The sequence below is a fragment of the Gobius niger genome (assembly GCF_951799975.1).
Source record: "Gobius niger genome assembly, chromosome: 15".
Taxonomy (NCBI): Eukaryota; Metazoa; Chordata; class Actinopteri; order Gobiiformes; family Gobiidae; genus Gobius; species Gobius niger.
In genome coordinates, this window is record NC_136866.1 from 21,858,188 (window position 1) to 21,871,357 (window position 13,170).

General features: G+C 41.4%; 1 protein-coding gene across 1 annotated transcript; it reads left to right on the forward strand.

Annotated features, from left to right (window-relative positions):
* The first annotated feature begins 3,504 nt into the window (after window positions 1-3,504).
* enpp5 (ectonucleotide pyrophosphatase/phosphodiesterase 5) lies at window positions 3,505-12,742 on the forward strand. Its single transcript, XM_079572739.1, has 4 exons — window positions 3,505-3,747; window positions 5,402-6,315; window positions 7,635-7,811; window positions 12,263-12,742. The coding sequence occupies exons 1-4, from the start codon at window positions 3,509-3,511 to the stop codon at window positions 12,712-12,714; spliced, it is 1,782 nt and encodes a 593-aa protein (XP_079428865.1). The 5' UTR covers window positions 3,505-3,508; the 3' UTR covers window positions 12,715-12,742.
* Window positions 12,743-13,170: the final 428 nt, after the last annotated feature.

A 13,170-nucleotide genomic window follows, 5' to 3' on the forward strand; every position in this document is an offset into this window, starting at 1 on the left:
CGATGAGATAGCAGTATAGCACCCAACATTTTCAGTTTCCAAAAACCATACAGTTGGACAAGTGATAACCCTGTGAGGCTGTGACAAATGTGATGTTACAAGGGGATAGAAGGGCTGTACAACCAAACTATACTCTTCAGAACGGAAAACCTGAAGAAATCATGAAGCATGTACTCCACATCCCACAGACACCTGACACTGAAGCTGAAATTTCCAAAATTACACTGCACGTTGTTACATTGGTAAAATATTTATCTGTAACCCAGGCCTATGCTTTCTCAAGTCATGTGTGGCATATATAAATGTGCATGTGCAGTAAGGGTTGCAATTATAGGTCTTTCAAATGTCTCCATCGCAACGCCATGCTGTAAGGTCAGATCACATTTACATGCCCCGCTGGTCAAGCTGAATGGCCTGACTATGTTGCAAGTTTATAACACTGGTTTGTAAATGGTCCACGTGGCAGCGGTTACATGTGGGATTCTTCCTCAGTGTCTTCTGCAGTTTTAGTTATATTTATATCTCTGGTTTAGACCTGGGTTTGATAGTTTACACCACTGGTTCCCAAAGTGAGAATCCTCAAAGGCACTGAAGTGAGGCCCGCCCAAAGCTTTTCTACACATACGGAACATATTTAATAAAAATAGTATGTTAAATCAGTTTTAGCCTACTTTCATCTGTTATTTGTTATGTCATTTTAAGCGGTAAAACTGTACAAATGCATGGAGTGAATGATTATTATTATTAAATTTGCCCTAAATTTGCTCTTCAGATTGATTGGGGGGGACCATTATGCTTCAGGCTTTGGGAATGTGTTTCTTAGACCTGTGGTTCCCAACCTTTTTTGTCCCACACACCCCTTGAAGCATTAATTTATACTCCGAGTACCCTTAACTCGAGGATCCAGCCAAACTTTTTACAAAGTGAGCAACTAACATAGATTTTTCAGTATTTAGTGGAGCGTTATGTTCAGTCAAACCTTTTACTGAAAAACATAATTTCCTTCATAATAACTTTCCTTTGAAAGCACTAGTATTGAAATCATACACAGTTTCATCTTTTTAATCTGAGGTAATACCAAGTACCCCCTGCCAAGTGTTCAAGTACCCCCAGGAGTCCCCTTTTTTGTCTTGCGGACCCCTTGAACCCTTCAGTGGTCCCCCATGAATTCCTACCTCAAGCATATTGCAGATTAGTTTGTGGGAATCAATTAAAACTACTCTTCATCTGTAAAAAGACAACATTGTGTGTTCAGAATAAAGCTGTAAATCGATCACAAAGCTACACATTTTACTGAAAAGTTGAATTGAAATAGCCTTTCATGTCATAATAATGTTCTTATAGTATTTGGTACTCATTCCCATTAAGTTTGACAACCCAGGCACAGGCCATCAAAAAGCTCATACTTGATATTTTACATAGATTATATCTCTTCTAGCCTTAGTTTGAAGGATATGGTTAACAACACAATCTGCAGTGTAATCATCACACACTAACTTCAAACATCTTTGCACAAAAGAGAAAACACAGACAGAAAAAGAAAGTGCCACAATGTTACAGTGCGGTGAGGTACAGTGCTTTTAACAGAGCTGTACAGTCAAAGTAGAAAACACAGGAGCACGTTCACTGTTACTGTTCCATTTACACTGTCAGCTGAAAGAAAGACACGACAATGAGGAACACGGCTTTACAGAAAGACAAGAGAAAGAGTGTGAAAGTACACAAACGTATCATAATGTGAGAATGCTTGGAATGTTTCCAGAAATAAAATGAAATCCACAGCTTTCATGTGATTTTTGAGGGGTGCCGGTGGTTCGTTTCCCGCAAGTGCATATTGTTGTTGTGTCCTTGGGCAAGATACTTCATTCACCTCACCCCAGGGTTCTGACACATGGTGTGTGTGACTGGGTGAGTGGTTCCCTGATGTTTGAGGGTGCAATGTAGAAAAGTGCCTGCTATATAACTGTGACTATTTACCATTTATCATGATGTTATGATGATATTTTGTATTGTTTAGTTTAGTTTAGTTTAGTTTAGTTTAGTTTAGTTTAGTTTAGTTTAGTTTAGTTTAGTTTAGTTTAGTTTAGTTTAGTTTAGTTTAGTTTAGTTTAGTTTAGTTTAGTTTAGTTTAGTGAAGTGCATTTCACACATTGGGGGAAATAAATGATGTTCCATTGTGTGAAAAAATAAATAAAAAAAATAGCAATGTGATGGGGAATTTTTTAAATGACACGTTTTGCCCTGTGGTTAGAGCTGGAGGGCAAGAACAGGAGGTGCTTCCTTTAAAAAAAAAACTGCTAATAACAATGGACTAATGAACTATCACTCCCAGAAAGATTCTTTATGTAATTCGAGAAAAGGAAAAGGCCAAACTGCCTTTGCTCTGAATGATCCCGTCAGATCTCGGAAGCTAAGCAGGGAAGGGTCTGATACTTGGACTGTTTGGGAACACCAAACAGTCCAATGTAGTGGGGGAATGTAGTGAGTGAGTGGTTGGTGGTGGTCGGAGGGGCCGATGGCGCAGACTGGTTGCCTCGCTTTCGTCAGTCTACGCCAGGGCAGCTGTGGCTACAATAGTGGCTTGCCACCACCAAGTATGGAGTGAATGAATCATGCAATGTAAAGCATCTTTGAGTGTCTAGAAAAGCACTACATAAAACAAATGGATTATTTATATTCTTATTATTGTCAAAAAGTGAATGGATATACTGTTTCTACTTCGACTCGACTTGCCCGCTTACTCAACTTTATTGTACTATTGTTGTTATTTTAGTCTTGTCTTTGAAGGGGGTTTCTTCTTTACTTTTCATGTTTTGTTTTCTTCTATATCATGTTATGGAATAATATAATAATATATATGTTTAAAAGAATGCAGTATAGCCTACAGCAGGGGTCACCAACGTGGTGCCCGCGGGCACCCAGGGGCCCTTTGGGGCATGTCCAGTAGCCCTTGGGACTTTTTCTAAAGTGTAAAACACTTCATTTTCTTGAATCTAATTCTTAAAATTACAGTTATTTCGGTTCTTGTGACTCAGTATGCGTTTAAAATAAAGCTATTTTAATATAATATGGGGTCAATATCCTATAAGTGAACAGTGTACGTTTAAGTCTTTAGGATTTGTTTTTAACTGGTAGCCCTCGAACAACTTAATGCTCTTAAAATAGCCCTCAGCTGAAATAAGGTTGGTGACCCCTGGCCTACAGCAATAATGTCATAATACAACATCACCATTATAATGTGTTTAGCGATTCAATATTTTTTTTCCCATTATGTCATGGAGCCAAATTCTGTTGGTTCAAATGGTTTAAAACCGCCGTCCCAGAGAGTGACATCTGTGTAAAAGTACAACTAAAGGAGAGCTTTGTGCACTGATGACACTCTTGATGTTGCGCGTGACTGACCCCTTGTGGCTACTCCCCACCACTGACTGAAGTTGTAAAGTACGCACCAGCCTATAACCATATGTCCCCCTCCCCTCGCGGTCTCTGCCCCCTCCTTCATTACGTCATGTGTGCACTTGTCGGGGATGTGAATTTTTCGGGGGGCGATCCGCGCTGTGTCTGTGTTGAGGAGGAAGAGGAGGAGGAGGATGGAAGAGGCACAACTAGACGTTTGCGCTCGAGTGTGAGTCTGGAGCTGCGCGGAAGGCTGCACAGACACACGAGCCAAAGGCGGGACTTCCCTTTGGAGGCTTATCAACGCGACCAGAGCGAGCCCGGAACAGCTCTACGGGATCAGATATCAGGGTATGTCAATAACACTGAACATTGCATCTGCATAAACTGCCTTTTTGCATGCTTTCATATTCAGCAAACCTTTATATCGGCTATAGTAGACTGTGCGCAATTGTCTTTGTGTTGGCTGAGCAATGCGAGCGTTTGCCCAAACCGAATTTCATATTGCAATGTGAACAATTGTCCAAGGAAAATGCTTTTTCTCACTAATAACTTGTTAATTACCCCGTTTAACATGGTAACAACTGTACTTCCTGTCGAATTGACAATGACATCATGTATTGAGCCTGTTTCGTTACAGAGTTGCACGTCTGCTCCAGCGGTTATGGGTCAGGGCGCTTTGTTGCAACTTCATTTTGTTGACAATAATGACGCCGTGTAGGAGGAGGATCATTTACTCTCACAAGACCTAAATGTATAAAGAACAAAGACAAAGGTGTTTAATAATAATGCATTCAAATTTAGTGGCCTTTAGGAGTAAAATTGTATATTTTATATTGGCTGACAGATTAGTCTAAGTGGGGGGGAAAAAGAGGAGTAATATTTTATCGCAGAAACTAATGGTTAACTGGTGCTGTCATGTAAAATAATGGTTCTCAGCTTGTTTGGCTTGAAGACCCACAAGCCTCAACCTAAATAAGAAAAACATTTGTTATATATAATTGATTTTTTTTCAGAAATGTTTATTGAAGAAGCATCACATCAGCTTTTAATGAGGATGGTCAAAACAACTCGATAACAGTAAAGGGAAAAGGGAACGGCTTCTGAAAACGGTTCCGCGACCCACTTTTGGGTCCTGATCCGCCTGTTGAGAACCACTGATTGTACTAACCATTTTATTATATCAATGGAATGCCGGGTGATTCAAGATTACCAACAAATTCTATATACAGAAATAAACATTTATTTTATAGTATTTTTTGTAATCATGACCATTAAAAACCCTTTTGAGAATCACTGTTACAAATATTCTGATTAAGATTAAACGTGTTGCATATTACCCTCAGCTATAAGGCTTTAGGGCAGAGTGATATGGCAAAAATCCTTTTTTCACAGACAAGACAGTAGGGCTGTGTGATACGACTGATCCCTGTGCCGATCTACTATTCTGGAGAGATCATCATGTTGTGTTTCAGTTTTCTTTGCGGCTCTCGGCTCAACGTTTTCTTTTGACCAGTCTCGTTACGCTCTGAGTGATGGATCTAACCAATCACAGGGAAGTGTGACCTTTAAAAAAAAGAAGAAAGCCATAGTTACCGCTTAAAGGCAATATAAAGACGTGTAGTGTAGTGTATATAAATCTTGATCTTGTTGAAATCATGAACCAAACAATATTTTTTTTGAAATATCGCCCACCCCAGAAGACAGACCTTTTAAATAAACCTCAGCGAACTTCATTCATTCATTCAGTCTTTATTAAGGACACAAGTGCGATAACAGTACTGTAAATAATGTACAGTAGTGTTATGCAAAAAATGAATGCCCTTCCAATATGTGGCATTTTACACACCAAGATATATTAACCTTATTAAACTACAAACTAAGGTTCTGTTGCTGCCTCTGAATTGTAGACCTGACGATTATAAATAATTTTTTGGGGGGATTTTTATGTTTCTGTCTCATGCACTCAATACTTAAATATGTCTGCTCTTTCCTGTGCCGATAGGTGTGCCCGATCACTGTGCACCATGCTGGGCCCGGGCTGTGCGCTCCGGAGCAGCTGCCTCCCCCTCCTCTGCGTGTGCACTCTCCTCCTCCTGCCTCTCGTCGCACCCGTGAGCCTGCCCTCCCCGAAACCTCAGGAACAGGCCGGCGAAACAGCGCGCGCGAAGCTCCTCTTGGTCTCCTTCGACGGCTTCCGCTGGGACTACATCGACCGCGTCCCGACTCCCAACTTCCACGCCCTCATGAAGGAAGGCGTCCAGGTGGAGCAGGTGGAGAACATCTACATCACGAAGACCTTCCCCAACCACCACAGCCTGGTGACGGGGCTGTACGCGGAGACGCACGGCATCGTCGCCAACGAGATGTACGACCCCTCGCTCAACTTGACCTTCTCCATGGAAACCGACAGCGTGTACGATTCCAGGTGGTGGGACCAGGCCGTTCCCTTGTGGGTGACCGTGCAGAAAGCGGGAGGGAGGAGCGGCGCGGCTATGTGGCCCGGCTCGGACGTGAAGATCCGCGGGACGTACCCGGATCGATACCTGCAGTACAACGCCTCCGTTTCCTTTGAGACAAGGGTGCAGCGCGTCATCGAGTGGTTCGCGGCGCCCCGGGACGAGGCGGTGGATTTCGCCGTCCTGTATTGGGAAGAGCCGGATGAAAGTGGGCACATGCTGGGCCCCGAAAGTCCGCTTATGGATGCAGTGATCGCGGATATTGACGAGAAGCTGGGGTTTCTGAGGAACGAGCTCAGGAAGGCCGGGCTGTACGAGGAGGTGAACCTGATAGTGACCAGTGACCACGGGATGATGCAGCTGTCCACTGAGAAGATCATCGAGCTGGATGAGTACGTCGGCAGAGACTTGTACACGTGGGTCGACAAGAGCCCAGTCGTAGGAATCATACCCAATGAAGGTACTGAGGCAAAACCTGGCAGATTAGATGCATAGTTTATTATTGACAGTATCTACCAAGCTTTGTATTATATGTTTTATGTTTCATGTTGCACGGTTGAGCTGTAAAAAAAAAATCGTAGTTTAATGAGCTGCTTTAAAGGGCAGGGCGATATGGCCTAAAATCTATATCACGATGTAAAAAAGAAACATCACGATAACAAAATATTTGACGATATAATTGACAATGGACAAATTACTTCATAATCCTAGCCTTACTAACCCTAACCGCCTATTGGGTATCAAAAATGACAACTCTATCCAAAAAAAATATTGCGATAACGATAGGGCAAGGGCAATACAAACAATTCTGATTCTGGTTGTGATTGTGGTGAACCTATTTGAGATTTAGTATTGACAAGGTCCATTAGGCTTTAGAAAAAACTTCAACTCTGGACTTTTAGTTTTGATTTAATGTTGTATCAATTAAGACGTTTCAACAGTCATCCAACTGTCATCATCAGTTTGGTCTTTGAGACTGAGCACTGGTCTTATATACACAGCTGTAGGTCCATTATAACACTTAAGGCTGTGCAGTATATGGAAAATAATTGCAATATTGTCTGTGACTTAAATATTGCAAACACAATATTATTAACATATTTTACTGTTTACTATTTAACCATTTCAACACAAAAACAAAAATCAAGTATTGTTTTGTCAAATTCTGTCAAGAAAAGACTACAAAAATAAACAAGATCATGACCAAAATTAGAAAAATGACTAAAACAGAACTTTTGGAGGTATTTTGTAATTATAATGATATGCTTTACATTGCATTATTCATTCACTCCATACGTGGAGCTAGCCACAGCTGCCCTGGGGTAGACTGACGAAAGCGAGGCAACTAGTCTGCGCCATCGGCCCCTCCGACCACCATCAACCACTCACTCACACACTACATTCGCCAGGCTTCCTGGTGTTACCTATTGGCCTCCCATCCAAGTACCGACCAGGCCCTTCCCTGCTTAGCTTCCAAGGTCTGACGGGATTGGGCGGTATGGCCTTTGCTATGTGTTCTATTTAGTCAGTGTTAGCAAAAAAGGTGTGAATAGCAAAAGATTTTGTAGTACATTGTGGCTTTTACATCACCTAATATTGCGGTAATTTGGTAATACATTGTGCAGCCCCACTAACGTTCAAAATGTAAAAAAGACTAGGGCTAATTATGAATCAGAGCATCATGAACGATTGTTAAGATTAGCTTGTAACTAAGCATTTCCCCCTTTTTTCAGCCAAATAAAGCTTTTAATAAAACAATGTGTCTTTTCTCTTCTACAGGGAAGCTTGACGACGTGTACAACAAGCTGAAAGACGCAAACCCTTACATGGCCGTGTACAAGAAGGAGGACATACCGGCGCATTACCACTATCAGCACAACCTCCGGATAATGCCCGTCCTTTTAGAGGCTCAAGAAGGATGGACCATTGTGCAGAACAGAACTGCGCCCTTTATGTGTGAGTACGAGCTGCTTTTCGGCACAGCTTTTGCCTTCAAAGTTAAAAAAAAAAGCTTGCAACTTCAACATTGGCCTGCTCTAATAATAGCTTCAAAAGAGCTTTTTTTAGGCGAAAAGTGCAGAGATTGTCTTGCAGCCGTTGCAATTAGGAAAAGAAAGGCTTGTTCATGTTACCAACAGTGTGAGGATAAGGGTTGAGGCTTTTCAAATGGTGGCATAGGGGTAAGAAACCTCTCACTACAGGAAGAGGGTCCAAGGCTTCACCTCTGGACCGTGAGGGCGTTGACGCTTTGGAAAAATGCAGAATTGCAATTTTTCTTGGCAGATTAGGCTCGTAATTTCTGTTCACAAAGTAACATTTAGTTTTGTAGTGGTTTAAACCCCTTGTCTGTAAAGTCCAGTAGAGACCTGGATATAAATGAAAATATATTAAGGCGTGACACTGCAGGTGAATAGGGAAAGTTTTTAAATTCAGAGATATCGATTAGAAACTTTTGTTTTTGATTACTGGCATGAATATGAAAGAAAAATATATTGTAAGTGTTGTGTCATTTTATGTTTTCATATAAAAATAACAGAGAAGGTCCACACAGCAGTGAAAGCTCCCAATATTTTTTTATTTCTTCTTTCACCATAACCTAAAACCGTACCTAAAAATGCCCAAAAATTCCAATATCATACGAAATCTGAATAATGGATTGAGCCAGGTTTAAATGTATGGTTTTATTTAATTGACATATTCGTTACAAACACTTTTTCTGTGGGGATTTTGGATATCTTGTTTATTTTTAAAAATAAGCCATTAGTTATTAGTGGAAAAATCTGTCAAAACAAATTTCGCTTTGTTTTTTGAAATTCAACCAGAACTCAATAAATCAGATGAGGAATTAGATATTGTAAAATCCGGAAAAGCTGGAAAATTTGAAGTCTGTAGATGCTACTTACGTGGAGATACATGAGAAAAAAGCCCTTGTTAATACAATTTCCCATATAAATCTATGGAGAAACATTGAATCAGTGCAATAATTAAACATATTATTGTGAAGACTTTGCTTTTTTTGGTTTGCAGATGAAGGTTTATATGTTAAGAGACCAAAGTGGACCAAAATCTGAAAATCAGTTTAACCCCTTAACCCCCACCTGAACCGAGCTCATTTTTCCCATTTTCATTTTCCCAATTTGGCAACAGAAGAGCGAGAAAAACATGACAATAGCACAACAAAAAAGCAACAAAGGAGTGACAAAAAAAACGGACAAAAATGCCACAGAAGAGCAACAGAAAAGTGACAAAAAGCGATGAAAATGTGGCAAAAAAAGGATGCAGCCTTTTAGATAAAGCTGAACTGAAGGAAAGGCACTTGCTGAATGCATCGTGTTAAAAGGTTAAAAAACAAAACAATGCCTGTAGTGTCTCCCCTTAACTGTGCAAGTTTGCAACTTCTCCCGATCCGTGAGTGGGTTTTCTCTTGGTGCCCTAGTTTCCGCCGTCATCGGAAAACATGCGCGATCGGCGAATACTCCACCTACACATCGTCCCTGATTATGTTCATGTAGCTCGAGATCTGGTTCATAGCTGCACTGGGATCTCCTGACAGGCTTCCCCTCGGTGAGACGGAAGCATGGCCCGGAAAAAAAGCAGAGAACAAAATCCACAATAAAATCGAGTTAAAAAGTGAAATCGTTCTAACCTGGCACGTCCTCGCTGGGGAACAGTTCCGGTGCTCATAGATAATGATAGTGCTCTATGTCTGCTCTGTGATTGAAGGCCTGAGCTGTAAAATAACCCGCTGTTGTCTGCGGAGGAAGGAAAACCTGCTGACGGAGTAGGTCGGGGGCTGTATCTAAATGCGCTTAATGTAGCTCTGTGGCAGACGGTGAAAAAGAAATAATGCTCACAGTTCGATACAGGGTTCAAGCACGATGTTTGGAACCCACAAAAGGACCCAGCTTGTGCTCCAAAACAATCATTTGCCGTCATTTATATTTCTCAGGCGGAGGCGATAAACAGGTCTGATCGATTGTCTGCACATTAAAATGAAAGTATGGATGTTTTTGCTCTCTAAACACGAGTCCCGCTCCGACTGATTTAGCGGTGACCAGTCAGCTGAGAAAATGCGGCGCGGTAAATCATCTGAAAGGGAGGACTGTGCCAGTGCGCATAAATCTAACGCTAAACCCGGGCCCCTGATTCATGACTGTGTAAACGCCATATTTTCCCCAATAAATTGATGACTAAATGACAATAATCTGCTGTTCGCTCCAGTGGGGGAAACATAATTACAAGTCACTTAATCGAACCCGTGACCTTTTTGCTGCACGGCTGTGTCATCAAAGGAGAGTCAGGTTTCCTCCACTAGGGAAACGAACAAACTGTACTTTTTTCACTGAGGGCCACATACAGAAAAATATACAAACAACTGGGCCGCACTCAGTGGAGGTCAAATATATAACTTCACCTCTATTGTATTAAAGTTTGCATATTCAATAAAATGTCTATGCTTTTTAACTGAATGTGCTTAAAGTGGCCATACCGCCTTTGCGATGCCCAATCCCGTCAGACCTTGGAAGCTAAGCAGGGAAGGGCCTGGTCGTTACTTGGATGGGAGACCGTTTGGTAACACCAGGAAGCCTAGCGAATGGAGTGAGTGAGTGAGTGGTTGGTGGTGGTCGGAGGGGCCGATGGCGCAGACTGGTTGCCTCGCTTCCGTCAGTCTACCCCAGGGCAGCTGTGGCTACAATAGTAGCTTACCACCACCGAGTATGGAGTGAACGAATAGTGCAATGTAAAGCGTCTTTGAGTGTCCAGAAAAGCGCTATATAAAACCAATGCATTATTATTATTATTATTATTATTAAAGTAAAAAAAAAAAAAAAGCCTTCATCACAGCTTTATATTAATGGGTTTTCATTTATTTGGAATGTATTCAATTAATGCAAAAAAAAATGAAGAAATATCATATTTTTTCGAATTTGCAGCAGGCCAATTAAAAGTGGGCCACGGGCCGCAGTTGGCTCGCGGGCCATTTGGACACCCCTGGTCTAATGGTATCGAAAAAACTATAAAATCTTTATATTCAAGTTTTGATGCTGTTGGTCATCAAAATAAGAAAGTGAAAGACAAGTTTGAAAAAAAGGGGAAAATTGGGGAAAATAAGTTTGGGAATTTGGTAAACGAATGGGAAACGATTGGGGAAAAATTGGGGAGAAATTGGAAGAAACGTGGAAAAAGAATTTAACATTTGGGGGAATAAACACGTAGAATAAATGAGGGAAAAAGTGGAACATTTGGGAAAAAACAGAACAAATTTGCTACAAATGGGGGTTAGACTTTCCAATAAGAAAAACTTGGAAAGTGTTTTTTCGGCCCTTTTGTAGTTGTTTCACCTCACACAAATGATACAAAAGCAACAGAAATGAAATGGAAGGAAAAGGAATAAATCAATATTATTAATCTGTTTTATATGACAAATATTTTAGTATGTGGTGTCGAAAAAAGTATTGTTCAAGTATCTGTATTGAAAACCAAGTATTGTTACGATACCCCAGTTATACGATACCCAGCCCTATTCTCTACTAAATGTTCTGCAAAATGATCAATTTATAACCTAAATGGTGCCACTTCTAACTTTACTGTAACGTCATTCCCTCGTCCTGGATTTACCTGGATTAGTATTTTTGCTTTATCCATGCAGTTTTAAGTATCCGTTTGCGGTTTCTTCTTCTACACTGAAGCACTGAAGAGCTCCAATCTTTCCTTCCTCTGTATTTTCTGATGATGCATAAAAGATAGAATCCGAAAGCCTCCTTTACCTCACTGCTGTTTGTTAACCACTCATTTATTGCGGCACCATGGATTTGGTAGCATGCTGCTGGATAAACATGGAGGCTCGCATACTGTTTTTTAGCATATTTGCTTCCCCTTGCTGCCAGTGGAGGGTGCACCAACCAAACAACAATTCAGGACCCCCATCTGTAAAATGTAACTAGTATTTATAATAATTCAAAGTGCAAAACATTTAAAATCCTAATGATGTTTGGATAGTGTGTTTCAATATTTTGCTTAATTTCTCTGTTTAATCAAATTCAGTGTCACAAATATATTTTATTTTCTCAAAATCATTTTGCTCGACTGTAGTATTAGGCTACTTTCTGAGCCCGAATAAAGGCAGTGACAGATGATTTGTTAAAATTTTTATGAACCCTCCAGATTCCCCTTTATTTCGCTCTAATACATTTCCTCCTTTGATTTCATTTATCATCATACTATCAATAATAGATGATGTCAGCTTTATCTTCCAAGTTTTTAACACTATTGTTCAGTACTTACATAAAAGTATGCCCGAAAGTAGGTTTATAAGCCGCAATTATGAATATTATGACCACATTAAAACTCATTCACAATAGTTTAATGATGGATACAATGCCATTACTGTCTGTCTCTGTTTTCAGTGGGGAACCACGGCTACAACAACTCCTTACGTAGCATGCACCCGGTGTTCGTGGCCCGTGGACCCGCCTTCCGCCGGGACTTTGTGCAGCCTTCGATGCAGTCCGTGGATCTGTACCCGCTCATGTGCCACATCCTGTCCGTCCGCCCCGCGCCCAACAACGGCTCCCTGGTGAGGGTGAAGGCCCTTCTCTCCCAGGAGCCTTGCCCTCTCGCGCCCAGCGTCCCCCCCCCCAGGATCCCGCAGTACTCCTACGCCCCCGTCATCGGCTCCATGATCAGCATCGTCATGGTGGTGGGCTTCCTCATTTTCTACATCAGAGAGGTCACGGTGAAGCAGCTGCCCACGCTCCCGCGGGGAAGCAGGGAGATGTCCCAGCCCCTGCTGCAAGAGGACTTGAACCTGCACTTTCTGGAGACGCACAGAGGCTTTGTGAGTGTGAGGCACATATAACGGGGAAAAAAAAAAAGGAAAAGAAGAAGAGAGCGCCTGCTGCTCCCTAAAGTCTGCCCAGAAGCATCCCCTGAACACATCGCTCGCACTTTTAAACGCCACTGTGCCGCTCTTTTGATCCATTTTAAACTAAGGGAATGTTATCAAACCTCCAGTCATGTTGCCTAAAGGAGACATATTATACAAAAAATGACTTCTTTTGCAGTTTTAATCACGCCTTTCGTGCGTTTCCACCTCATTAAAACACATGAGTTGTATTGTATGTTGTTGCAATCCCCTTTGGTGAGCTTGTCTTCTTCTCAACAGACAAAAATGCTTGGTTTCCACTCTCCACATAATCCACTGAGACTGAGAAGTGCTCCACTGTCACTCAATTCCTGAAGCCTCCCCTGCCCTTTTGACCCTCCATTTTGACATGGCTAAGACAGAAAAACAGTGAGAAAGCTAGAAATCGAG

Excerpts from the sequence above, each read along its gene's own strand:
- enpp5 (XM_079572739.1), top strand. The coding sequence starts at position 3,509 with ATGTGTGCACTTGTCGGGGATGTGAATTTTTCGGGGGGCGATCCGCGC. Across the intron at positions 3,748-5,401 it reads CTACGGGATCAGATATCAGG|GTGTGCCCGATCACTGTGCA; the intron begins GTATGTCAATAA and ends CTGTGCCGATAG. Across the intron at positions 6,316-7,634 it reads AGGAATCATACCCAATGAAG|GGAAGCTTGACGACGTGTAC; the intron begins GTACTGAGGCAA and ends TCTCTTCTACAG.